The sequence below is a fragment of the Watersipora subatra genome, chromosome 3, assembly GCF_963576615.1.
Source record: "Watersipora subatra chromosome 3, tzWatSuba1.1, whole genome shotgun sequence".
Classification (NCBI taxonomy): Eukaryota; Metazoa; Bryozoa; class Gymnolaemata; order Cheilostomatida; family Watersiporidae; genus Watersipora; species Watersipora subatra.
This window is the reverse complement of record NC_088710.1, coordinates 30,071,396-30,096,597: the sequence shown is the minus strand read 5'-3', so window position 1 is coordinate 30,096,597 and position 25,202 is coordinate 30,071,396. Positions and strand designations below refer to the sequence as shown.

At 33.4% G+C, this 25,202-nt stretch overlaps 1 protein-coding gene across 1 annotated transcript in view; it reads left to right on the top strand.

The window, feature by feature from the left end:
• The window catches only part of LOC137390495 (caspase-6-like), a 528,030-nt gene that overhangs the window by 301,419 nt on the left and 201,409 nt on the right, over window positions 1-25,202 (top strand). Inside the window, exons 4-5 of the mRNA XM_068076824.1 lie at window positions 3,429-3,671; window positions 4,129-4,238. Of these exons, the coding sequence (XP_067932925.1) occupies window positions 3,429-3,671; window positions 4,129-4,238 (353 nt within the window). The remainder of the gene's footprint in view (window positions 1-3,428; window positions 3,672-4,128; window positions 4,239-25,202) is intronic.

Below are 25,202 nucleotides of genomic sequence, written 5' to 3'. Positions count from 1 at the left end.
CTAGCTTCGGTTCTAAACTTTGGTAATTTGTTGCATTCTGTATAAAAAGAGATAAAAATATACATAAACATATAGATAAACATATACTGTACCTGAATGTATTTTGACTAGTATCACATGGTCATTATGATAACCTGTTATTGTTGTCATATAACTGTCATCATTGAAATGACATGGCTACACAAACAAAAAAGGCACAGTTTGCGTTGCCAAAGCTTTTGTGATGCATCAAGTGTGTATTATCTGGGTGTCGTCTCAAAACCAACATGTTGGTCTGCATAAGTAGGTTTCGAATTGACACACCTCTAGCTAAAAATGGAGTAAATGAATCTATGTACTCTAACTCATACCATAGAAATATAATAGAAAAATCAGAAAAATCAGAATAGAAAATAGAAATAGAAAATAGAAAATCACTTGGAATAGTCTCACAACCAAACACGAGTGAAGTGAGTTTTTGGAGCTTTAGGAAAAATGCATATGTACACACAACTCACAAAAATTATTCATGATCGGCCATCCTAAACCCTTGTGCCCAAATCTCATCAACAAATTTAACCATTTTCTATGGAGTCATTTAAGTATAATAACAATTCAAAACACATATAAACCTATTTAAATATGTTACCAAGCATTTGAAAAGTGCTGACAATATTTTCAAACTTACCAATTTCATCGGATAATACATAACTAGACAGATTAATCTGGCCTAAAATCGCCATTAAAACCTAACAAGCCTTTTTTTCTCCAATATACTAACAGCCAACGAAACGCCGATAAGGCCGTGCGACAGAGAGTAGAAGCATTAAGTCAAGCACATTTCATGAGAAAAACGTGCACATTTCACGAAAAAAACGTGCACATTTCACCAGTCTATGGCATTGCCCAATTGCCAAAGGTTTTTGTAATTAACATGGAAGTACGGAAAAGTAATCATTTCTGTTTTGCCGATTTTAAAGTAACTGACATTTTAGACACTTATACTGAGTACTTTGGTATTCCAATTGATGTCCAAAGCGGTGAAAGTCAAGGAAATGATGATGATATTTTTCTAACAATTCTTCTAAGATTTTTACAATAATTAATTATAAGAATGATTATTCAATTTTATAAAATTGATATAAGATGTAATATGTAACTTCTTGTGACAGTATTACAATAATTAATTATAAGAATAATTATTCGACATTATAAGATTTAATTATTAGAATAATTATTCAATTTTATAAGATTTATTTTTAAAAATAAGCATTTGAATTTACAAGATCGAAGTATACAGTGATCCATGTTGGGCAATATGTTACTGTTATTATTTTTTTGAAGATTTTGTTGATGATACAATGGCTGTGCCCAGTATAGCAGTACTGTCAAGCCGTTTTTAATATCTTGCAAAAGTATTTAATTATCAGAATAATTATTCAATTTCAAGATATTATAACATTTAATTATAAGAATAATCATTTGAATTTATTAGATCGAAGTATATTGTTACCGATGGTGTGCAATATGTTACTGTTACTATTTTTCTAAATATTTTTTGATGATAGTACGGCTGTGCCCAGTATCGCGGTACTGCCAAGCCATTTTTAATATCTGCAAAATTAAGTTATAGGCCTACACTTTCTTATAAATATACAGCTATTTCTATGACAACCAACTTAAGTATGTTTACATTTTTAAATTCAGCATGATTTTTTGCATATAAATACAAAAATCTCGATAAATATCACAACTTCTAGATATTGGTTGCTATGATGTTTTGAAATATAAACAAAATTGTGCATTGGTGTTCGTTTCTCAAACTTTAACGCCAGTTTCTGAGAACTATGTTTTCGCACTAATGGTTAACATGCATTCAGTTTATTGACCATAAAACCTGCTGTAATTAAGCTGAAATCATATTTTTTGGCAAAATAACTGTGAGAATTTTATCCTTCTGCTAATGTAGATAACTCTAAATCTCACACACTCGACCACATCATGGTTTTGGTGATTATGACCCATTTCTTCACTTTGGTTACAGATCGCTGTCAAAACCATTCTACATTCAACACAACCAACTTTCAAACTGTTTATATTACACAGCTACTTGCCATTTTACTTCTAATATTGCATTTCCCCTATTGCAGGGGGAGAGATATAAACACATATTATTTCCCTTTCATTATTGCTATTTGTTGTATATAATAACACCAACACCCAGCACATTACAGCTACCATTGCAGTTATCCTATTGCACTGCAGTGTCATTTAAATGCTAATATTGCATTTCTCAACAAGCAGTACCCTGTTTTCCAATATCGCTTTGGTCATGGGCTGTATGACAGGGGAATTTCTAGTCAATAAAATATTTCACTCCAGTTTTTATATGGTTTCATATGATTCAATATTCAGTAACTGATTAAATGTATGTAAAGCTAATTTTTTTTGCAATCTGACAGCTGTATTGTACCTAGTTGGTCGGTAGTGGCTTGTCTTCATCGTTAACATTTGACGCTTTTCTAGCAAAATATACCAGCGTACATAATTACTAATGATTGTATATTCGGTATTTCTATTATTAGCTGTGGACAATCCATGTTTCAGTACAAATACATAAAATATAATTTAACAATTGGAACAAAAAACTCATCTAGGATACCATTGCCATGGTTGGTCAAACACTTGTACATGTGACACATTCAGCCGTAACATAGTTGTGTGATGCCTCAAGTAATATCTATGCATTGAGTGTGATACACTTCATTGGTGTTTGCGTATGAAAGTATGAAAGTTGCTAAAATTGTGTTTCAAGCTTTTTACACACTTAAGTTCAATTGAATAGAGCATACTCAGGAAAGGTTGTGTCTGCAGACTATGGTTAACTGTTGCACCTTTATGATAAGTTGTTCCTGTAAACTATGACCCCATAACACTTTGTTCAATTTATTTTGATAGCCTAACATTTAGCGAGATCGGGAACTCAATGACTTTTCTACTATTTTACAAATTCCTCTTAAAAGCTAGATTTTAGACAGTCAATAAGTACATTTGATGAGCTATAAAATATTTTGTCTTTAGTTTGGAATGTGATAACCGACTACTAGCTATTGACTATAATGACATCAACTAATCATTAGAATTCAATTTAGTATCTAAAACTGCTGGTGTTTCATGAATGTTTATTTTATTTTTAGAAACATTGAGATGAACAAATAACCAGATACTGAAAAATTGAATAAGCACTTTTTATGTTTGCCGCTTTTTATTATATGTAAAGCCATATGATTTATAGCAGGTATTTTGAATGCATGCAAATAATGCGTTGCTGAAGCCGAAATGTTTCCATTACACTTTGAACTGAGATTAACATTTTCAAGATACTATACATGATGACACTTGTATATTCTTTATGAATTTGATTACAATCACCTTTCTCTGTGTTTCAGATCGGTTTGATTACGGTGACTTGCAAGAACTTCCTGATTCAGAGATCAGTCGAACTCCTACAGCTGTGAAGTTGTGTGTTGAACAGCAGGCATCTTCCTCCACTCCACCAGTGACTGCTGCCAAAGGAACCGCAGGACTTCCTTCCTTTGTACCTTGTTCTGATTATGATCAGCCTCCCCGTTCAGCTCGTCCAACTGTACTAAACGTAGATGACTTTTTCATCATGAAGTCTAGCTGTGAATGTGAGTACCAATACAAATATGATATTCAAATCACTTGAAAATTATACTGTTATAAATGACAGGAAAAAAGAATGGCTCATCCCAAAGTTAACAGAGGTACAAACATTTGCAACCAAGACAAAGGACATTCAGTTGAGTAACTTTAAGTTACTCATTAAAGATGTTTTACCCATTCATTTATCAAGCGAGTATGTTTGTTTTGAGCTTCCTTGTATTTTGCAGCACACTCTTAATACAATCAATTATGGTGGAGTTTTAATACACACTCTTTCTTAATATTTATCTATTACTCTAGCTGCCGACTTACATGCTATAATAAAATTTTGCAAAAAGTTTTCGATGCCAAATATTTTATCCTAACAACTGTTGAGAAAAACTGTACTTCACATAGGATGGCCATGATGCTATGCCATATAAGAGTGCAGATAATGTTTATTTAACCTACTATGCATTGCAGCATACAGATCAATCAGGTCCACAACTCATGGATCTTGGTTCATTCGAATGTTAGTTGCTACCTTCTACAAACACGCTTGTCACAGAGATATTGAGAGTTTATTCAAAATTGTAAGTATAGTTCACATAAAAACTTAACAGTGCATAAGTAATATAAAAATATTTTGCCAAATAGTTCTTTCTAATAAACATATACAACATTAACTATTCTAGCCTTTAATTGAAAGTGAGGGTTCATTTACATGTATGTTTGGGCTACAAGTTTGAATAATTTGGTTTTATATACACACATACTTGTAGAAATTTGTGGAAGTATTTTAACCTATTTTTAATAGACTGACAGTCTAGCGCAGTATTAAATGTTGGCAAGTGTAATAAGCATGTCCACAATTAATCCTTAGTATGAAATTTCTGCCATGTTGCGTATTAGTTGACATGCCTGTCTGCAAAAGTCCTGTGTATGCGTTTGTTTTAATTCAATTTTAGTGTGTCATGGTTCTTTTGTTTCTAACACTAGCAGGAACTTGCATCATACATATTGTATTGCTATAGTTCAGCACACAACATATCAACAAACTAAGTAATGAACATTTAACTTGATATAATTATAGATTAATGCATCCTTATATATAGTTACTGATATCTCTGTGCGTATCCAAAAGGTGGAGATTAAGGATACCTCATAATATGATTTATGAGACAGTTTCTGTAATAATTCAGTCTTCTGAAAATGCTGTACAGATTCTCTCCTACTTACGAACATTCGAGTTGCGAACAACAGTGCATACGAACATGTCTGCGCGTATGTCCGCCACTAATAAAGACACTTGGCGTCGGTATTAGCGGCGGAAAGAAGCACTACTCGGAAGCACCACTCAACATCCACCTTTTTTTGTCCAGATCATTGCAGTGCATAAGTTCGTCAACGTATCTCCAGTGTGCAAAGGACTTTCTTATTTTTATCATTAAATATCGCGTGCATCAATTTTTCAATATGGTTGGTGAAAAGTGAAAGGCTTCTAGTGAGAGTGGTAGTGCAAAGAAGAGGCAAGCCATTTCATTTAAAACGAAAGTGTCAATAATAAATAAGCTTGATGCTGGTGAGAAAATGGTGAGCGTTGCACGGGCATACAACTTGAATCGTTCGACCGCCGGTACCATTTATAAACAGAAAGATCATATAATGGAACACGTGAAAGGTGCAGTGCCGATGCAATCGACGATCATTAGCAAAGAAGATGGCAATATGGTGGAATTAAGTAAAATGTCTTATTTTAAAACAGTTCATGCAGTATTACTGCAGCAAAAATGTTTCTTTTAAGTATTTTAAATATTGTATTTATATAGGGGCAATACCGATGTGTAACTACAAGTTTTTCATAACAAAGATTTAATGGTACTTATAGGTCCAGAAGAGAGTAAGAAAGGTCAGCATGAGTCAGAAAAACAACACGCAAGGAGGAAATGTTCCAACATCGACGTGCACTTTTACTCACGGGAGAAAATTATTCCTTTTCCCAGGTTTCCCAAGCCGATAAATATTTGCCATCTCGGCGTTAGCTTCCATCAATAGCTATGTATACATTCTGTAAGCATGACAGATCAAATTAGGGTAAAGTCAACCACCAAACTTTGAGCTACAGTGTATTTGCCTCTCTACTTAAAGAGCTGAAAGTTTGAATAATGTATTTATATTATTATATAAATATATAATATTATATAAATTACCTTTTGTATTTTTTATTATTACCACTGATTGTATTATCAAATTCATCATTGAATATTGAGTAGACTCCTAATTAACTTACCTCATCTGATGAGTCTGAACTCTAACATATACCTTAAATACATACTACAATGTGGTATTTTGACAGTTTCAGCTGTCATTTTATTGGTTATGCCAATTTTATTTCTTGGGTTAAATAAATGGATTATGTTTGTGTGAATTGATGTGTTGCTCTTTACAATGAAGAGTACAATCATTGGTACTTTTAATGGGTCACCATTTGCTGCATCCGCATTTTTCATGATTGTTTCAGAGGTGTATATATTTACAGTATATAACAACCTTATGAAATCTCAACATGCTCTATTCTCAAGTTACTAATGGATCAAGAACATAAACTCAGTTCACATCTGCTATAAATGCAAAAGGATAATGGAGTAACAATATTTGTTGTCAAGACATAAGTTCACTGCTATTTTCTTCAATAAAAATAATTTTTTTTGATCTGTTATTACTAAAATTGAGGTTTTGCCATATAATTACTTTGAAAAAGTCTTTTGCTGTATTTGAAATATAAAAAAAATTGGACTTTCAGCAAAAAAGCGGTTTCATTATATTTGCATTTTTTCAATCATGCATAGTGAAAAAAACTTAATCATTTTAATGTATGCACACAACCCTTTAAGAGATTAGGTTTTGAGCAGTTTACACAAACTGACTAGGTGTTACATCCGCAAAGTCCCATAGACAGTATGGAGTACATCTACTGGTATAATATACCAGTATTATTGTAAAACTTGATAATTTCATTTCAATCAAAAAAATTTATTCAAAACTCTCTTAAGAATTGTAATTTTAGACAGATTATATAAAAATGGAAAAAGTTACAACACATATTCATGTTTAGTCAATTTTCTGAGTCTGCCTAACATACTAAAGTCTGCCACTAAACGCTTAGAGGGGTGTTTATTGTTGGTCATGGACCAACAAGCTGGTGCAGCAGGATTCGATACAGATAGCTACAACAACTTATAAAAGTTGTTTAAGGTAAGCAATCAGACCTTCATGTTACATGTGCTGACAGTCAATCAGTTATGGCTGTAGTCTATAACAAATAATCTAGCAAACCTAATAAACACTTGAATGTAAAAATTCTCCGGGTTCACAAAGTCATAGAAAATCAAAATGTTCTTAATGAGTTCAGGGCCTTCACTGACATTACCGCTAACTTATTTCCTAAAATTTTATTGTATGAGAGGTTGGCTTTTCTTTCATAGTGAGTTAACTGTAGGTTAGAATTAGAGTCTGACAGACACAACCTTGATTAAGATATGTCAAAGTTTTTATTTCTTGTTCTTAAAAATGCACATTTAGTGTTTGGACTTGAAAACAAGCAGTTATTAAAAGCATTTTAAGTAAAATCATTCTGTTTTTTTTCTCTTCAGCTAGACTTTAATGTTTTGTTTTTTTTGGAGTTGCCTACTTGTAATTTGTTCAGAGGTATTCCATGATTTTTTGTTTATTTATGTTGTTTTCCTGTCAGACCATTTGGTGGTAAAATAAAGTTTAAGCACCACTTGCTGGAAAACAGTTTTAAAATATCATAAGGAAAATATGCCTATAGCATTACAATCTATTTTGTTAATGTTTTGCTATGTTTAAAATGACCAAACAATGATACAGAAAAGAACTTGCCACATAAATGCATTGCTTCTACGACAACTATGGCAGCGACTTGTAAAATTGAGTTATTTAGATCTTCTCTCAATATGCTTTATCAATTGATAGATAGTCTCTGCTGTTGCCTTGTGTTGTGATTGAATTATAACATAGTTAAACATGTTAAAACTTTAGTTAAGCTTGTTCAGTGTACAATTAATTACATACAAAGGCAATGCTACTAAGGTTTATCATCTCGTGCACTTTAAATGTTTAGTTTGTTACACTACTCACTATAACCTGAATCACCTTTTTAAAGGCATCTCTTGGGTATTTTTGAAAGTGTTTTATATATATTTATTTAAGCTTTTTAGTTTTTCTCCGCCTTATTTTATTTTTATTTAGCTTGTAGTTGTTATAGCTTTGTAGCTACCTAACAGCAAGATATGTTCCATACTGCAGGTCAGTTTTAGAAAACAGTTAAATAATTCCAGGTCGGTCATACTAATAAGTTATGGGTATAAAAATAAGTGTAGCAGAAAGAATTACATAACTAATTAAGCAAACAAAGTTTACCATTGTAAACTGGAAAGAGCAATATAGAATGCTATAGCGGACAATGAGGCAGGAGAATATAGTGAGTGAACAAGAAGTGGATGATGATGAGTCAAATAAAAATAAGATGAAATAGTTTTCTGCTAAACGAGAAAAGATTTGTCAGCACACTTTAAGCAAAAAAGCTTCAAGAGATTTTATGGCTGAAGGCTAGATGAAGGAAGATGACTGGATGATCACCTGAAAGATGTGACAAAAATTCTCAACTAGTTGCACTGTTAGTGCTGTGTTTGAACCAAAATAGCAGAGTTTATGTTAATTATTAGTCTCTATAGCTTCTATGACTACTTATAGCAACTTGGGAAATCAAAAAAAGCCGTCAGGGAAAATGAAGCAATAAAAGACAAATTTCACCAAAGAGAAAGAGACTGTCCTTAACACAGAGAAGGAGTAGGCTGGAATGAGAATAGTAATGAGTCTTATTTTGTGTTCTATCAGGATATGTTTCCGTGCGTCAGTTGGTAACATCTTACGGAATTGTCCTCCAGCTGCACCTTAATTAGAAAACCCACAAAGAAAGTTAAAACATTGACAGTGACTGTGTACAATTTTATGTGAGTATAGCTAAAAAATTTTATTATATGATATTTTGTAAGTATCGTATGCTAAGGTTTCTACTCTGCATACAACTTGCAACTATTATAACTTGGTAGCTACATATCAACGTTGTGTGTTCACCTTACAAGTTGATGTAAGCAAAATGACCGAACACATCTTAGTGTGCAAAAGCAACGCCGCTTTTAAAAGTCGCCATACTGTCATTTGATTTAGTGAGTTACAGTCCCAGCACTTATTGTTTCTTGGTGGATACAGTCGCTCAGTTAACCTGATAGCACCACTCAATACGTTCTCTTGTCTGAGTTATGTGTTCTATATAACACTCAGTATTCTTATTTATTAAAAATATTGTCTATTCATTTTAATCCAGGTTTGATCAAGGCTGAAATATTGTGGGTGGCAGCACCTTTATGGCAAAAAGTAGTTTGTATTAGTGCATTGGTAAATCAGACCAGAATAACTAGCAGACGTATTCTAATTTTTTATTAAACATTTTTTTCTTTTTTTTCGCAATCATTACACTTTTCGATTTGATCACAGCTAAAACATCTTGAGAGTCAGCACATATAATGAACAAAATAGTATGCCTCAATCTTTATGTAGACAATCACCAAAGTGTTGCATTATCTAGTAAAACAAATTTGAAGATGTTGAGGTTTCATTGATGAGGATCCTGAACTCTTTTCTGTATTATAGGTTTTTTAATTATGTTTTGTTTGGGCCAGTAAGGCTTATATTTAGCTTTTCTCTTTAAGATGACTTATTCTTAATGTAATTACGTAATTTGCTGATCTACTGATCAGTTAGACATAGTTTTTACAAGTAGAACATTGAGTTATGTGAGAAAAGAATTGTACTCTCAACTGCAGTACTTTATAAAGTATATAATTTATGAGCAAAGGACCCTAAAGTCAGCCCTTTACTTTATGGAAAATGACTAGAGTTTTTATTTTAACTTATGGCCTAAGCAAAGCACGGTCTTCTCTTGCAGGGCAAAGAGTAGTGTTAGTCCTTCTTGAAAGAAGAGAAAGTATTTAAGCACATTGACTGCACTTTATTTGGACCTTTTATTACGCATACATTAGTGTCTTTGCTTAAAAAGTTAATTCACTCTAGAAACCATTTTTTCAGAAAAAAAATTGGTAGGCAGAAACTGATTTTATTATATAAATGGCCTAATTCACTCCAAACTTCCATAAACTCAGCTATAACTTCAGAATGAATTATAAATACATGTGATGGTTAACACCTGAACCAATCGCATACATGTTAGAATTAGTTTATTCGTTCAGCTTGTTTGTTTTTCTTTGACTTTATTCATCATAGATCATGGGTAGAATTGCCAGCGACTTAACTGACATCACCATATCTAAACTTGGGGGTGAATATGGGCAATATGTTGGATCAAAGTACTATACCCAAAGATGGGTTTCAATAGACTTCCCAGAAAGTAGGTGGTAGCCACACTCAATGATCAGAATAGATTAACATCCTCTATTTAGCTGCTGCAGCAGACCAAAGTTTCTAGTCTTTCTGGACCTGCGGCTGCTTGCTGGATTTTATCTTCCTACTGTCAATAGACAGAATTAAACTTCAGTAACACAAAAGCCAGTGTTCCTTAATCCGTTTTTTCATGCATTTAAAAAAAAAATTACACCAACTTTTGATAATCATCTTGGCTAAAACATCACTTATCCTAAAAAGGTTTACACCGTGCTGTTCCGGCTTCAACACCCAATAAAAATCAGCTAGGAAACAAACATACGCGTAACAAATGATGTTGTAAATTGTGGAATAATATGTAAAGAAACTCTGTGCTAAAATGAGTTCAAATTAAATATCAAAAATCAATCATATATTTAGTTATGCGTAATATAAAGTTGAGGAAACTGAACTCAAATCGATGGCAAGAAAAACAGAACAATGAGCTGCACGGAAACCAGCAAAAAAGTCAATACTACACAACAGTCATTCTCAGAAAACCAGCTGCCAATAAAATAAGGAAGAGTGAGTAAGTGAGTGTGAGAGCAAGTGAGGGAGCCCGTGACAGAGGAGACAAGTGAGACAACGGGAGTGAAAGAAAGTGAGAGAGTAAGGAAGTGAGTGAGAGTGTGAGTGTGAGTGAGAAAGTGAAGAGAGGAGAGAGGGAGAGAGGAAGAGAGAGAGAGAGAGAGAGAGAGAGTGAAAGAGAGAAAAATAATGAGAGAGACGGAAAAAGGAGAGTCAGAAAGTAAGTGAAAAAGAGATGTGGGAAAGATTGAGAAAAGGGTGAGAGTAAGAGTGAGAGAAAATGAGCGAAAAAGAGTGAGAGAAAGGTTGAGAGAAAGGAAAGATAGAGGAGAGTGAGTGAGAAGAGAGAAAAACCGCGACGCCATAATTCTCTACGACGTAGTTCGTAGCTTTTCAAAAAAGACATGCATATATGTTCTTGACTTTTTTTAAATCTAATAAATATTCTTAATAAAAATAATGCTCCCAAATTTTAAACAATTTTTTTCATTTCGTTTTCAAAATGAGGTTGCATCTAAAAAAAATATTTTAGATAATTCTGCTTTTTGATCTAGTATTATTTTTGACCACATTTGCCTTGTCTGCATGTAGCTGATTGCCACAACAGATCGTGTCTTCTTACTTGAGATTATAAAGTTGCATGAGCTATATACCATATGTAGGTGTTGATTCAAAGACCTACGAAAGTGCTAAATTTATCACTCATGTCAATAGTTAGTAGCAAAAGATGCATCCTTATTTGGAAGGTTAAATACTTTGCATAAGCAAACTGTCTGAAGTTTTGAAAAATGATGAGAGTTACATAATGCAAATATTATCAAGAAACTTACACTTTCACACAAACATGCGCAAATGTCTAGCCCTTAGTTTTTCCAATGCTTCAGATAATAAAATTGGAATGATCAGCCAAACATGTAGTGTTTCATAGAATTTTGTGTGACCTATAGAATACTCATGCATTGAAACTATATTATATTTTTGTGGAACAGTTGATGTATTAAGGAGAGATAAACTTGTGAATACAACAGTAAACAAAAATGAGATAGCCTCAGTCGGTGAACATCTGCTGCAGCAGGCTAGCATGCGATTCCTGCCTGTGGGTGGGTAGAAAAAGAGAGATATACCCACATGCAATGCTTTTCTTGCAGTCTTCAGTGGATGCTGCCGGAGGCTCAGCTAATAAGCTATTCTCTGCTTTTTGATTGCATCAACAGTTACTTCCATTTATGATTGCTTTGTATTTGGCCTAAATATTTCTTCAGTATATTAAATAAAATTCTCATGAAACAGCATTTTTCAGGGTTTTGACTAATAAAGAAAATTTACTTTTTGGATATGAGAATAAACTATTAGTAGAAAAGATGACACACATTTGAAATAACTAATACAGTCAACAGATCTAAATGTAAACGTTTTTGGTAGAAAAATCCTTGTAGGCGTATTTTTACAAAAATGTGGTATTAGAAGTAGCTAATAGGTTTTGAATGTCTATCATATTACAAAGGGTTTTATCAAATTTAGCTGTGAGCATAAAAACTCCAAAATTAAACCTTGAATTATCTCAAAGAAAAAGTGTATTCGATATGAAATTATTAATTTTACTTTTAATCTGACTCTAGGTCATGCCTGACTCTAGTTTGAAGGCTGAATGGTGTGGAAATTTGAATTTAAATTCGTAATCAACTTCCAACTCTGGACTCTGAATCTGATTCTACAAATGTTCGAGTTGAAGCCATATTAAGATGAATGTTTTAATTTATGTTTTTAGGGGCAGTGCTGTACAAGTTCCAATTTCATGATCTAATTCTAAAATTTATTCTGCGTTTGTTTTGAATAAAACTTGTTTATCAATTTAAATTCACAGCTGACTTTGATTTTTACTAATGGTAACATATATTTTAGATTGAGATTTAAATTTTGATGGGAATTCAATGCTAATTAGGATTTATAATCATGTTTGTATTTGCATGATGTATCTAAAGCATATGTTAACTTAGAATCCAATTTAGACACAGCTTTGTATCAGGAACTATACAACAAGTCAGAGTAAAGTTTTTTTAGCAATCAATTGAAAATCTTACTTGGGTTCTTGGCCAGGTTCAATTCAGAATTTGATCTGAGTTTTTATTTATACTAATACATGTACGTAGTTTCCTAATTATATTTAAATGAAAATTCAAAAATTTTTTGGCTTACTAATGCAGAGCTAATGCAAGTTGAAAATTAAAATGAATGGCAGATCCAATTCATTATTAATAACAAATTTCAAACAAGTTTTTTTTTCAGATTAGAAAATGGACACGGATTCTGTCATTCATTTGGTTTAGTTCTTATTGAACTCCAAAAACGTTTGTATTCCATATTTTTGCTTTAGATTCTGGTTAATTGCTTTAGATTCTGACTGCCATTCATATTTAAATTCTGACTCTGACATTGATTAAGATTTTAATGAATATTATGACAAGGTTCCATTGAAAATTTTTATTCAGATCAAACTTACAAAACATATTTTGATTACAGTACAAGACTCTATTCAAATACTGACTCAATTTCAGACTTTCTGTCACATTCAGATTCGACCAAAACGAATCTACTGAATTCTACCAAATTCTATAAAGAATTACCTTCAACTGTTGCTGCTAATTCAAGAACAGATTTTTGCCGCGATGACATTTCTATGTGAAGAGATAAGTGAAAAGATTTAATTTATTTTTTCCATATTCTGATGAAATCATTGAAAAAACATTATAAGCTCTTTATTTGAATGGTCTGTTTTTCGAGTCGGACTTTCCAGCTTTTTTCATTAAAACTTTGAATGCATCAGCATCAAGGAGATTTTTTGGGGTATCAAGATAAGAAAAACCCTTTTTGACACAGTCTTGACCGTTTGATGTTTGGGAATAAGCTTTTCGCAATCACGATTCAATCGGCGTTACAACGTATTTTGAGGCTCAACTTCTAAAGATAATTTGATAGTAGATAGTTTTTCATCATTAACACACAAATATTATACATTTATCCTAAGGAGCATCCCGTTAACGGCTTGTCCTGCTAAAATTGTTCAGATGCTAGACTTTTTAGCATCTTTGTAGTAATCTGATCTTGGCTTACAACGGGTTGGTGCTAGTAAAAACTTTTCTATTGCACATAAAAAATCCAATTTTTGCTGCAACAACCATATTAATGTGATGAGGTTTTAAACAAATTTTTTTTAAAACAAAGATTTTAAGGAAATTTTAAACATAGTTATAAGTGGAAAATATGCCTTCAACTTTACCATAAAATAAATATTTGACAACTCCAACAAATTGCGAAACAGGCTCTAAGGTCATCATACGTTTACTGCAAATAATTTATATAAACTGGTAGACACATGTATCAGCTTCCCTGCACATATTGATTTACAGATCTACGACAAGTTAGAGATAAGTTAGCTAACTTCTCGCATCCAAAAGGGTTAATGTATTACCCCAAAAAAGTGAAATACATTTGACATTGGATTTGCCCGTGAAAATGTTTAATTTATTTTTTCAATATTCTGATGAAGTCATTGAAAAGCATTATAAGCTCTTTATTTGAGTGGTGTATCTAATAAAACACTATTTTAGGGAAAGACTTGAAAAAATGAGTGTCATATCATTTAAATAAAGTTTATACGGCAAATTCACTCGTGAATTATACTTCAGATTTTGATTTAAACTCATTTTCACCTACTGTATAAAGTTATTTTAAAAGTTTTTGATTCTGATTTGTACATGTATATGCTGAATCAAATTATCATAATTTAGGATATTATTCAGATAAACATGTGAATTTCTTTCAGGTATTAGTATTATAACAAGTTCTTTTAAAGTAAAAATCATTTTCAAAGTTGGATTGAAGGAGGGTTTAAATTTCGATAAAAGTTTTAATTTGCAAATAAAAAAATAAAAAACTTTTAGTGCGAAGGTTATTTATATTTTGCCTAATATTCCGAATTAAATTCAAAATTCATATCATGTTATTGATACATTGATACGTGTTGTGATTCAATTTTGTCCAAGACCCTATCAAGTTTTGAGTTTAGAATCATTTTGCATTTTCATTCAGCATCAGATTCAAATTCTGTTTCAATTTTTGATTCCAATTTTCATTCAGGTTTTCATTTCCTACTTCGTTTTATGTTTAGATTTTGACACAGCTTTCAATTTTTTAAAAAATTTCTACATAGATTTTAATTAATATTAGCATTCAATTTCACGTCTGAACTTGGATTTTGATATTTAACCCTCTGTTGTTTGGTTTTGTTGCTTCAACGTTCTGCTATAGACTAGGTTTGTTTGTTTATTTGTTTTATTTCATCAAAAAGTATGAAAACAGAAAAAAAAAGAAAAAGAAATAATGATGAGGCCCAAACTGCGCAGTAGCATTGCTAGTCAAGGCGCTGGGCCACAAGTTAACAGCAAGCAGCCAGAAACTATTTATTCACCGCTCAACAGGTACAGCTTGAGGGCACGTCTAAAAGTGGGCATACTCACAACCCTACGCAGTTCATCAGGCAGAGCGTTCCATTGTGCTGACTGCTAGTATGACATTCTGCGATGACCCGAAGCAGATTTAGAGGGAGGTAGCTTTAGATTTAAGGAAGAGCAGCGAGTGGGATATTGATGAATGCGATGTGATTTAAGGCTGTAGAATAATTGATGAGACGCGATGAGAGTTCGAAATTTATAGAGTTTATTCACAGTGAGTATTGAAGATTTTTGAAAAAGTGGGCGGGTGTGTTCTAATTTAGGTTTTTATGTAAAATTCTGAGAACTCGTTTTTGTAGAAGTTGAAATTTGTTTAAGTATTTACCTGGGGCGTTCTCCCGGTAAATACTTCATAAATGGTTTCTGATTCAGATTTCAGTTCAGAGCTTTCTCTGTATTGTAATTGCCATTCTATTTTGGACTCTGACATAGCTTTTAAATCAGAATCTGATTGATTGTCTAATGAAGACAAGAATCAATGATCTAGTAAAAGTTCCCACCTATTATGGTTTTTAGCACTTCATCTGTAAGGTCTTTTAAATCGCACTTCAGGTCCCTCTGGCTCTACCTGTTTCAAAACAGTTCATGACTTGCCAACTGAATTATTTAGATTTCATATCGTAAATTTATTTTACAGTTTTTGTAAATGCGTTTATGATAAAATAATTTGAAAGTCGAACATAGTTTTTTGCACCGACTTTGACTTACGTAAATTTACTTTTAGTTTTAGATTAGCTGCCCCAATGAATTTGTTGATGGCTGTTAAAATTAGCAGATTAATTTTTGGTTGCTGGTTGCCCATCCGTCAGTTTGTTTTCCTTCTGAGTTTCAGGCCGCGAACAGCAATTAGCAATATTAAGAATACTTAGAGGATACACCCTATGATACGGTCAAAACAGTATTTTAAAATAGCTTACTGCTATAGATTACAAACCTATTCTGTTGTTTCACACTATTGCCAGTTAGGATTATGGTAAATAGAGCTCTCTCTCTCTCTTTCCCCTACTTTGCCTTTCATTTGCTGTCAATCGTGTCCAAGTTATACCATTCTACTAGGTAGAAATACCCCAGGCTACATGCCTGGTGCTGCTGGTTTTAGCTGATCAAATTTAGCTTCTTTTTTTCTTTTCACTAATTGCAGAAGAATGGATGATCACCCTATGTGGTATATGTAGCAATTTGCTTCATGATGGTATCAAGGTGTCTGTATGCATAGAATTGCTGCTTTTGATCCTTCTTCTTTTACACAAGTGCCAAATTTTAGCTTCAGACAACACCAGCTGGCTCTATGATGCCACTTCTTAGGAAATCTTAGAAATTTCTATTGCACCCTATTTTAAAGTAATCCTGTGTGCGCCTTTATCTTATTGCTCCTAAAAATTCATAACTTTGAGCTTATAAAAAGTACCTGTACAAATTCAATAGTCAAAAAATATATTATGACGATACAGAACATAAGAATTAGTATGCTCAGGCTCATGTGCGTTATTCTGTCATTTCTCTCCCATATGGTTCTCTCTTCCTTTTGCCCTGTCACTCTCTCATCTGCAACTGTTTATCGAGTAAAAGATCGATCATACTTTATTTAACCTTTGGCTCTAAATTTTCATTTTAAAGCCTATGTCTCATGACCTTATGACCTTGTGCTCTAAACCAGTTGGCTTGCTTAGGAACCCAGCCGCTTTTTCCAGCACACTGTATTTTTGGGTCCAAGTTGCTAGGGACCACACACCTGGTGGGCCTAGTTTTTCTTTCAACAGGTTTTGATGCTGTCTGGGTTACATCTCCCCAACATCTTTATAGCTAAATATTGGGAGGGTTGAGGCGCTACCCAGCGGTGGTCTGTCATGATGGATTGAGTTCTGTCTTTTTTATGTATTTAATAGTTCTTAATAGTTACTAGGACCATCTGCCTAAGGGTACATGTCACCGTGTTCTTTGGAACCATTCCTCAGCAGGTTTATTTTTAGAATTACCCATCCTGATAGCAATTTAATTTCAAAGAGTTGCTCATTATTTTTGCTCGCTATTTTTGTCATGAATCATAAAATATTCATTTGATTTTTATGTTCTATAAACAAAAACGATAAATTAAAAACTAACTCTTAGCAAAATTATACTTTTAGTAATTTGATTATATCATTATATTTTTACTTTTTATCTAGCGAAATATTTTAAGAACAATTGTCAGTTCTGTACACTCATTGTTATTGCTATAACACAAAAAGCTTTTGATTGCTTTTGTAAACTAATCCTTATTATGATTAGCAAATAATTACATGTACAATAATATTCTTATGATGAATATGATTAGGTTACATGAATATAAACACTAAATCTTGTGTTTTCTGTGATGACAGTCAGATGCCAGATTTATGAAAACTACAGCCTGAATCACAATCAGCCGAGCGTAAATACGATCCAAAGCTTTCAACTTCATTTATAAGCTTGGTCATATTGAGATCTAAAACTCTGAAGCATTTTGATGAGCAATAGCAATTCTTTTTAGTAGCAATGCATCATAAGATACTAGTGCATAGAGGAGACATTGTTTAAACATTTGTCAAGCTTTTAAAGTTTTTCAGGTTATTTCTCAAAACTTTAAATGTAGCATGATCAACCTGAAAACAAGTAAATGGGCTTAAAATGCGTTTGAAAGTATAGTCTTTTGCTTCAGCTTAGTTTAAAGCTGGGATGTAGATGAGCGATGATTTAAAGAAACACTAATGCAGACAAAATGATTCTTGCTCTGCCTAAAGATCTTTGCACTTGTTGCTCTGAACATTTTAAAGTGTTGCAATAGAAACAAGTAAAAGTCAACTAGTCTAGTATTTTTTTGTATTGAATAGTTTTTCTTGACTCTTTCTTATTCTTTGTTCAATATAAAAAAAACTTACTCATAAAGTTAACTGTAACAATCAAAATAAAGGTCACTCGGTTCATGTACAAGTGCGATGTAAATGAGCGATAAACCTTACTAGGCTCAATGAAGGGTTAAAGTGAAGCAGTCATCGGACATCTTTTGAGTACTCCAATTTAAGTGATGTCATGTTCCTACAAAACCAGTTGCCCTTCTTTAGTTTTTTTTCAACTACCACCTTTAAAGCGCTAGTACAAAGGTTAAGCATAGTTTTGGTTTGTTGGTTTCAAACAGGGATCTGGCAGAGCCAATGCTTCGACCATTGTGAAATTTTTGAATCATTGCCTATCAACATGACACAGACTTATATCGCTGTAAAGTTGTAAACCTTTACTTAATACATTAAGAACACCAGCGCTCATTGATATTGATAATATATTTGTTCCAAAACTAACTATAAAATATACAGTAGTGTAAAATAGTGCCGATTATCGTCCTTGTTGCTTTTCTTTCTTTGCCTCTCAGGCAGAACACAGTTGTCACTTTTATATGTACAACAATTAGCTTTTTATTATATAGGTACAACAGTTGGTCCTTTCTACTTTGGAAAATTGGGCCAGACGGTCTTGTTTGTACCAAGAAAGCCATTTTCTTAGGCCTATCAGCCCTTTGCTTGTCTGGCTCCGTTGGTGATCCAGTTGGCTTCTACCACAGTTTATGTTTTGTGCTCACATTTTGATAGGATTAGTCAATAACGGCTGATAACCATATACATATATTAACAAGGTTTTAATTGTCCAAATTAATAACTCATACATTTTTCCATAATGACACAAAAAACTTGGGAAAAACCTGGGAAAGGTAGCATTAGCCATGAAAAACTAAATAAACTATGGTATCTGCAGGTATATTAGAAGTAACAAAGGAGGCCACTACCACATCTTACAACACTTGGTAGCTATTTTTAAACCTTGTGCCTAGGAGCAGTTTGATAGCTTAGAAAACACAACCTCAAAAAAGACGGAGGACACCCTCTCAAAACTGACATCATGTTATACCTAGCCAGTGAAATGATTCCAATAAAGGCCAAAAAGACCAGCTGGCAGTGGTCGAAATCGAAGCTTACGCCCACACAAAATTTTAGGATGTATGCCAAGTTGTCTATATATAGTTATATATATATATATATATATATATATATATATATATATATATATATATATATATATATATACATATATACTGTATATATATATAACATGATATATATTATATATATACCACATTATATATATTATATGTACATATATTATTATCTTATATTATATATAAATTTTATATTATATATAATACATCATACACAATATATATATATATTGTATATGATATATTACATATATAATATATATATAAAAGAACAAATATTAAGAAGAAAGTAAATTTTTAGTAAGAGCACTACAAATCTGTTTCGTGCGATGCACTCCTCAGGAGCGGTTTGGCTAAAACGGAATGCTATACAGAAATGCTAGAAATGGGTTCCATGGTTTAATCAAGTTATTTAGTACAAAGTGTAACCAAGTAAATAATTCCTAACATGTCTTCAATCAGAAAACACCTCATTTATTTTATTTAATGTGCTCAAGTGTGGTTTGCCTATTATGAATTATTCTTCCAGTAAACATATTTTGCATCATTTGGTTTTGTCTGTGTATGGTTGCGCTTGAGTTAATATTTTCCATGTTATGTTTTATGCTGAGTTACTGCCTTACAACATTCAAGTGTGATTGAACAGTTCTGTGTGGTGCTGCTTTTTGCTGTGGTAAAATGAAGCTTCATAATTGCTATATCAGGTTTTAAACTCTGCTGAGCAAAGTCCCACATAAATTGCTACCTGGTTGTCTGTGTGGTTATTTACAGTTGTCTGATATATCACATTCTAAACTCGATATTTTTGTTTAAAAGAGCAATTGTTTTTTGTCTGCAGTTGCAACTTTTTCGTTGTGTTCTTTTTTCTGTGGGATAGTTTTTGTGAATTTTTAGTTGCTCACATCAATTATTGCCTTTGTGTTTGGCATTAATGAGTTGGTCAGTTTTAAGATTTTTCAATTAAATTTTGCGTAGAGTGGGTGTTTCTTTGGAAAGAATGTCATAATTATGTTAAATAATTTTTTGCTGATTTTGGCTGCAAGATTGGCGATGAATGGGTGGTCATACCATGTGATTGTTCTTTGTCGGTTACGATTTTTGTATCTTTCAATGTTAGTGTTATGTTGTAATTTGCTGTTGCTTGTGCTGTCATATTGTAGTTTGCTTTTGTTTGTGTATGGTTGTTGGCACAACCAGACATGCTGAGAGTTTTCTTCTCAGTTGTGTATACCACTAAATCGCAAGGTTAATATATCGAGCCCATTTCTAGCTATTCGGTACAGTTTTTCATTTTGTTCAAACTGCTCCTGAGGAGTGCATTGTACGAAACAGAATTGTAGCGCTTGTAATGAAAATTTATTTACTTTCTTCTTAATTATTTTTTCTAATATTCAATAATACACTAAATATTTTTTAAGTTTTTAGTATAGAGTTCTTTTTTTGAATGCTTTTGCACATACTTTTAGTTACTATATACATATATAAAAGTGTTTCTTTAGCCTGGTTAACCCATATGGGTGGTAATTTCTGTTGTAACTCGGGTCTCCTACCAAAGACCTGAAAGTTTGAGCACTTGCTTCCAGATCTTTGCTATTCTCTAAATCACACTTTTCTGCAACTCAGATTAATAGATCGTAAGTGTTGAGACACTGCAAAGTTGCAGAGATATACATTTATAAGAGAGTTGGAGAGACTATAATATATTTACCATGAAACCTTATATACACCATATACCATATATATATACCATGTATATGTATATATACCTATATATTTACAGTGTATACCATATATATACCGTAAAACCTTGAATTGAACAACATGGAACTTTACTTTTTAACCTCTTCTTTATGGTGGCGGTTAATTGGAGGCGGCGTTCAAAAAGTGGCTGGCGGTCTATTTTTCAAATTGCTCTTCAGAATTTTCTGAAGACAAGTTTAGCCATAATACAGGCAAAGCTGATGTCACATATATTTTCTCATTTTTTCCAGTCGACCGATGTTAAACACTTTGAATGAAATAAATATGCTTACTTACCAATAACTTGTCAAAAATTTTTTAATAAATGTGCATCGAAAAACTGAAAAGTATCTCTACCACTACCGCTTTTTGCTAATGTAGGCTACTTCAAAGTAGAAAGACCATGTTAAACAAAGAGCTAAAACTCGCCTGAGACCATCATCAATTATTGCTGCGGTGTAGCTTTCAAAGGTTTTAGTTAAAAGAATATGAAATGCTTTAAAATTGGACCACAAGAGAATTAATGGATATTGAAATAAACGATTCATTAGTTACAGAATTTTGTAGACACTTTCCTACTGATCGATTGATATTATGGGCTCAAATAGATCAAACAATGTCGAAGTGGCCGGCAAATGTAGACAGCCTTCATTTGGAGAGTGACGATATGTTTTTTAACTTTTTTAAGGCTAACAGCCAATTGGATGCGGCGTTCCAACAGATGTAGCTTTCAAATAGAGGTTTTACAATATATATAATTGTTTCCTCACCCCGGTTAACCCATTTGGGTGGTAGTTTTTGCTCTAACTCGGGTCTCCTACCAGAGACGCGAGGGTTTGAGCACTCGCCTCAAGATCTTACAGTAGCTGTTCCCATTAGCGGACTTTTCTGCAACTCACCTGAGTTGATTGCTGTTGGTATTTGTGCAAGCCACATTTTATGCGCCAGTGTTATTGCGCCCAGTGCCCCAATGACTACTGGGATTACAGTTGTTCTTACATCCCAGCATCTTTCAATCTCTACTCTGAGAGGGAGATATTTCTGTACCTTTTCTTTTTCTTTGCTGTCTATATTGTAGTCATTGGGCACTGCTATATATATTATAGTAGCCCTCTTGTTATCCTTGTCCACCACCACTATATCTGGTTAGTTTGCTAGGACATGCTTGTCAGTTCGGATATAGAAGTCCCAGAGGATCTTAGCGCCGTCATTTTCATTGATCTTACCAGGAGTTTCCCACCAGTGTTGCAGTTTATTAAGGCCATACTCGTCACATAGACTTATATACACAACACCTGCGACATGATTATGCCCCTCAGTGTATGCATTTCCTGCTAGCTGCTTGCATCCACTGATGATGTGTAGGATGGTCTCAGGTGCATCTTTGCACAGTCTGCATCAAGGATCGTCTCAAGTGTGATAGATTTTTGTTTGGGTTGCCTTGTTTGGAGCACTTGCTCCTGGGCTGTCATGATTAGCGACTCTGTATTGGCCGTTAAGTTTCCTATGTTCCGCCACATATATGTCTGGTGAAGATCGCCAACCTTAGATATTTGTTGTTGGTATGCACCATGGAGAGGCTTTGTGTGCCAATTAATTTCCTCATCATCAGTGCGAAGGTCTATTGTAGTCTGTAGTCTGAAGTGGTCATGGACGCTGCATAGGCTTTCATGCTTTGCTCTTCCTCCTTAACTGTCTGATGTACACTTTTGAGTCCCCTACCGCCATATTTCCTATCAAGATGCAATCTAGTAGTATCTGATTTTGGATCGAGTGCTCCATGCATGGTCAGCAGTTTACGAGTTGCTATATCTGTTTCCTTGATGGCTTCCTCAGTCCACTTTATTATGCCTGCTGGATATCTTATTACTGGCAGTGCGTAGGTATTTATTGCCATGATTTGGTTCTTGGCATTGAGCTTGCTCTGTAGGACCTGCCGAAGGCATTTTTTGTATTCAGTAATGGCTTTGTGACGTACCTTGGCTTTGTGGTTGATGTTGCTTTGCATAATCTCCAAGTACTTGTACCCTTCTTCTATATCTTTGATGGTACCATTTGGCATTCTTAGGCCATCTGCGAGCATAGAATTTGTTTTCTTAAGAATTAGCCTTCCACATTTCTCAATACCGAAGGTCATTTCGATGTCCTTGCTGTATACCTGAGTGAGGTGTATTAGCGAATCAATATCCCTTTCTTTGTTAGCGTACAGCTTGATATCATCCATGTATGTAGAAGAGGTGGTTTATCTTGGTGCCAATCTTAACCCATTCAGGACTGTTCCCGATCACTTCGGGAAGAGTTGTGCCCTCCAGGGCCCGTTCCCGAAGTCTTCGGGTTAAACTTTGATTTGCTCTATTGCTTAGCTGTTTTGGTACATCGGTTTTATTCATTCACCAAACGAAGTTTAAGAGTCTGGGCCTCATTTTGATACCAAATATGTGATTGGACAAGAAAGTTTCAACTAACAAATTATGTGATAGGTATCAACTGTTTGAAAATTGGTTGATCGCCATTTTGGAAAAGGTTTATCCGAACGATGGCAAAATTTTTAATTGAATTAGATGTGGTAATCAGCTCAGGGGAAGCAAATAGCAACAAAAGTAATGTTCAAGAAGAAAATGAGAATTTTCTGATGGAAGAAGGTAAGTTTTATGTGGCTATTTATAGAATTTGACCGAAAAGAAAACGATGAAAAGCCGAAATTTTTCTTGTGAATTTCTAACAAACTTTATTCTAACAGTGTAAGATATGGATTTTTTCATGATACACATGATTATAACATTTTCAATCCAATAAAATTTAGATCTTTTTGCAGCATGAACTCATCACTCTGTTACCCCATAATAAATAATAGTTTTATGATTTCCTTGTATAACTACAAGATAATAAAAATTTCTTATTTCATTTATATCCAATTGTTACACCAACAATTAGTCAAGCTTATAGTTCTCAACCTCAACATCTACTATAAACTAGCCTCAACCACTAGACTCTAATATTGGTTGATAGGGGACACTTGCCACAGTAATCATCTTCATGACTTTCTGTGTTTATATCTACAGTATCAAAAAATATTTGCAATTTGTATTACCAACTGTTAGCTGCAGTAGACTACTTATTTTCAGTTTGTTATAAGGTATTTACCCTGAAAAGCTACTAAAGCACAATCTTTTTCTAGGCTGTACGAGAAGTTTGCAAGCAAATATGTTGCTTACTACCGATCATATTTGCTACATGAAGGTGAAGACAGCCAAGGGCTTGTGAGTGATGATGTCGTTGATGATGAGCCTAGGGCTTCAACACCAATACTTGATGAATACCACATCAACTAACTTATAATGGGAGCAAATATGCATGTGTAGTTAGCATCAAATAACTCTCACCGTGTCATCATTTTTTTATGAACACACCCATATTATACATGTATATATTGTTTCCTTTTCATGCATATTCATTTTTACTGTATTTTTTACAATATATTTTACTGTATTTTTACACCTATTTTTTTGCTGGTAATTGATTGTTTGTTAGCTGGTAACTTGAGTATCTTTTTTATGCATAATATATTCATAATAACCTCTGCTATGCATTTCAATATAAATTAACAAATTGTTTGATTAGATAATTGATAAAACTGTCAGTGACGTAGTGTTGGTTAGAAGCTAGTAACACCTGTTCTATTGCTTGGAATTGAGAAATTTTTTTTTATTTGCTGCTGATAAGGTTTGCTATCAATCCAACATAGGTCCAACAATGTCAGTACCAAAAAACTGCTTGTGAGCTGCTATGAAACATAAAAAACAATTTTGATCAAAAAGGAGTTCACAGAATTATTAGAAATTGTGATTAGTAGAATTTGTAAAGGTGCACAAAAATTTATATCTAATTGTAGACTGGAATGTCTTTGTTAAGCTGCAAAAAACAAATCAAGATTATTTTGAAAAGCACTCTAGTTATACTCAATTTTGTGTAGCTCTATATTAATTGTAAGGCTAGTGAAAAATTAATTAGGCTGGGGGAGCGGTCAACCAATAACTAATTAGTCCTGAATGGGTTAAACTGGTACCCATAGCGAGTCTTCTCTAGCATATTGCTTAGAAGGTTTAGGCATATGCAGAAGTGCAGCGGTGATAAGGAGTCACCTTGATAGATGCCTCGCTTAACTTTTACAATCGCCAGCTTTTTGCCATTAGCCTCCAGTTCCGTCTTCCATTTGGTCATTGACATATTGATGAATGCCACAAGAGCAG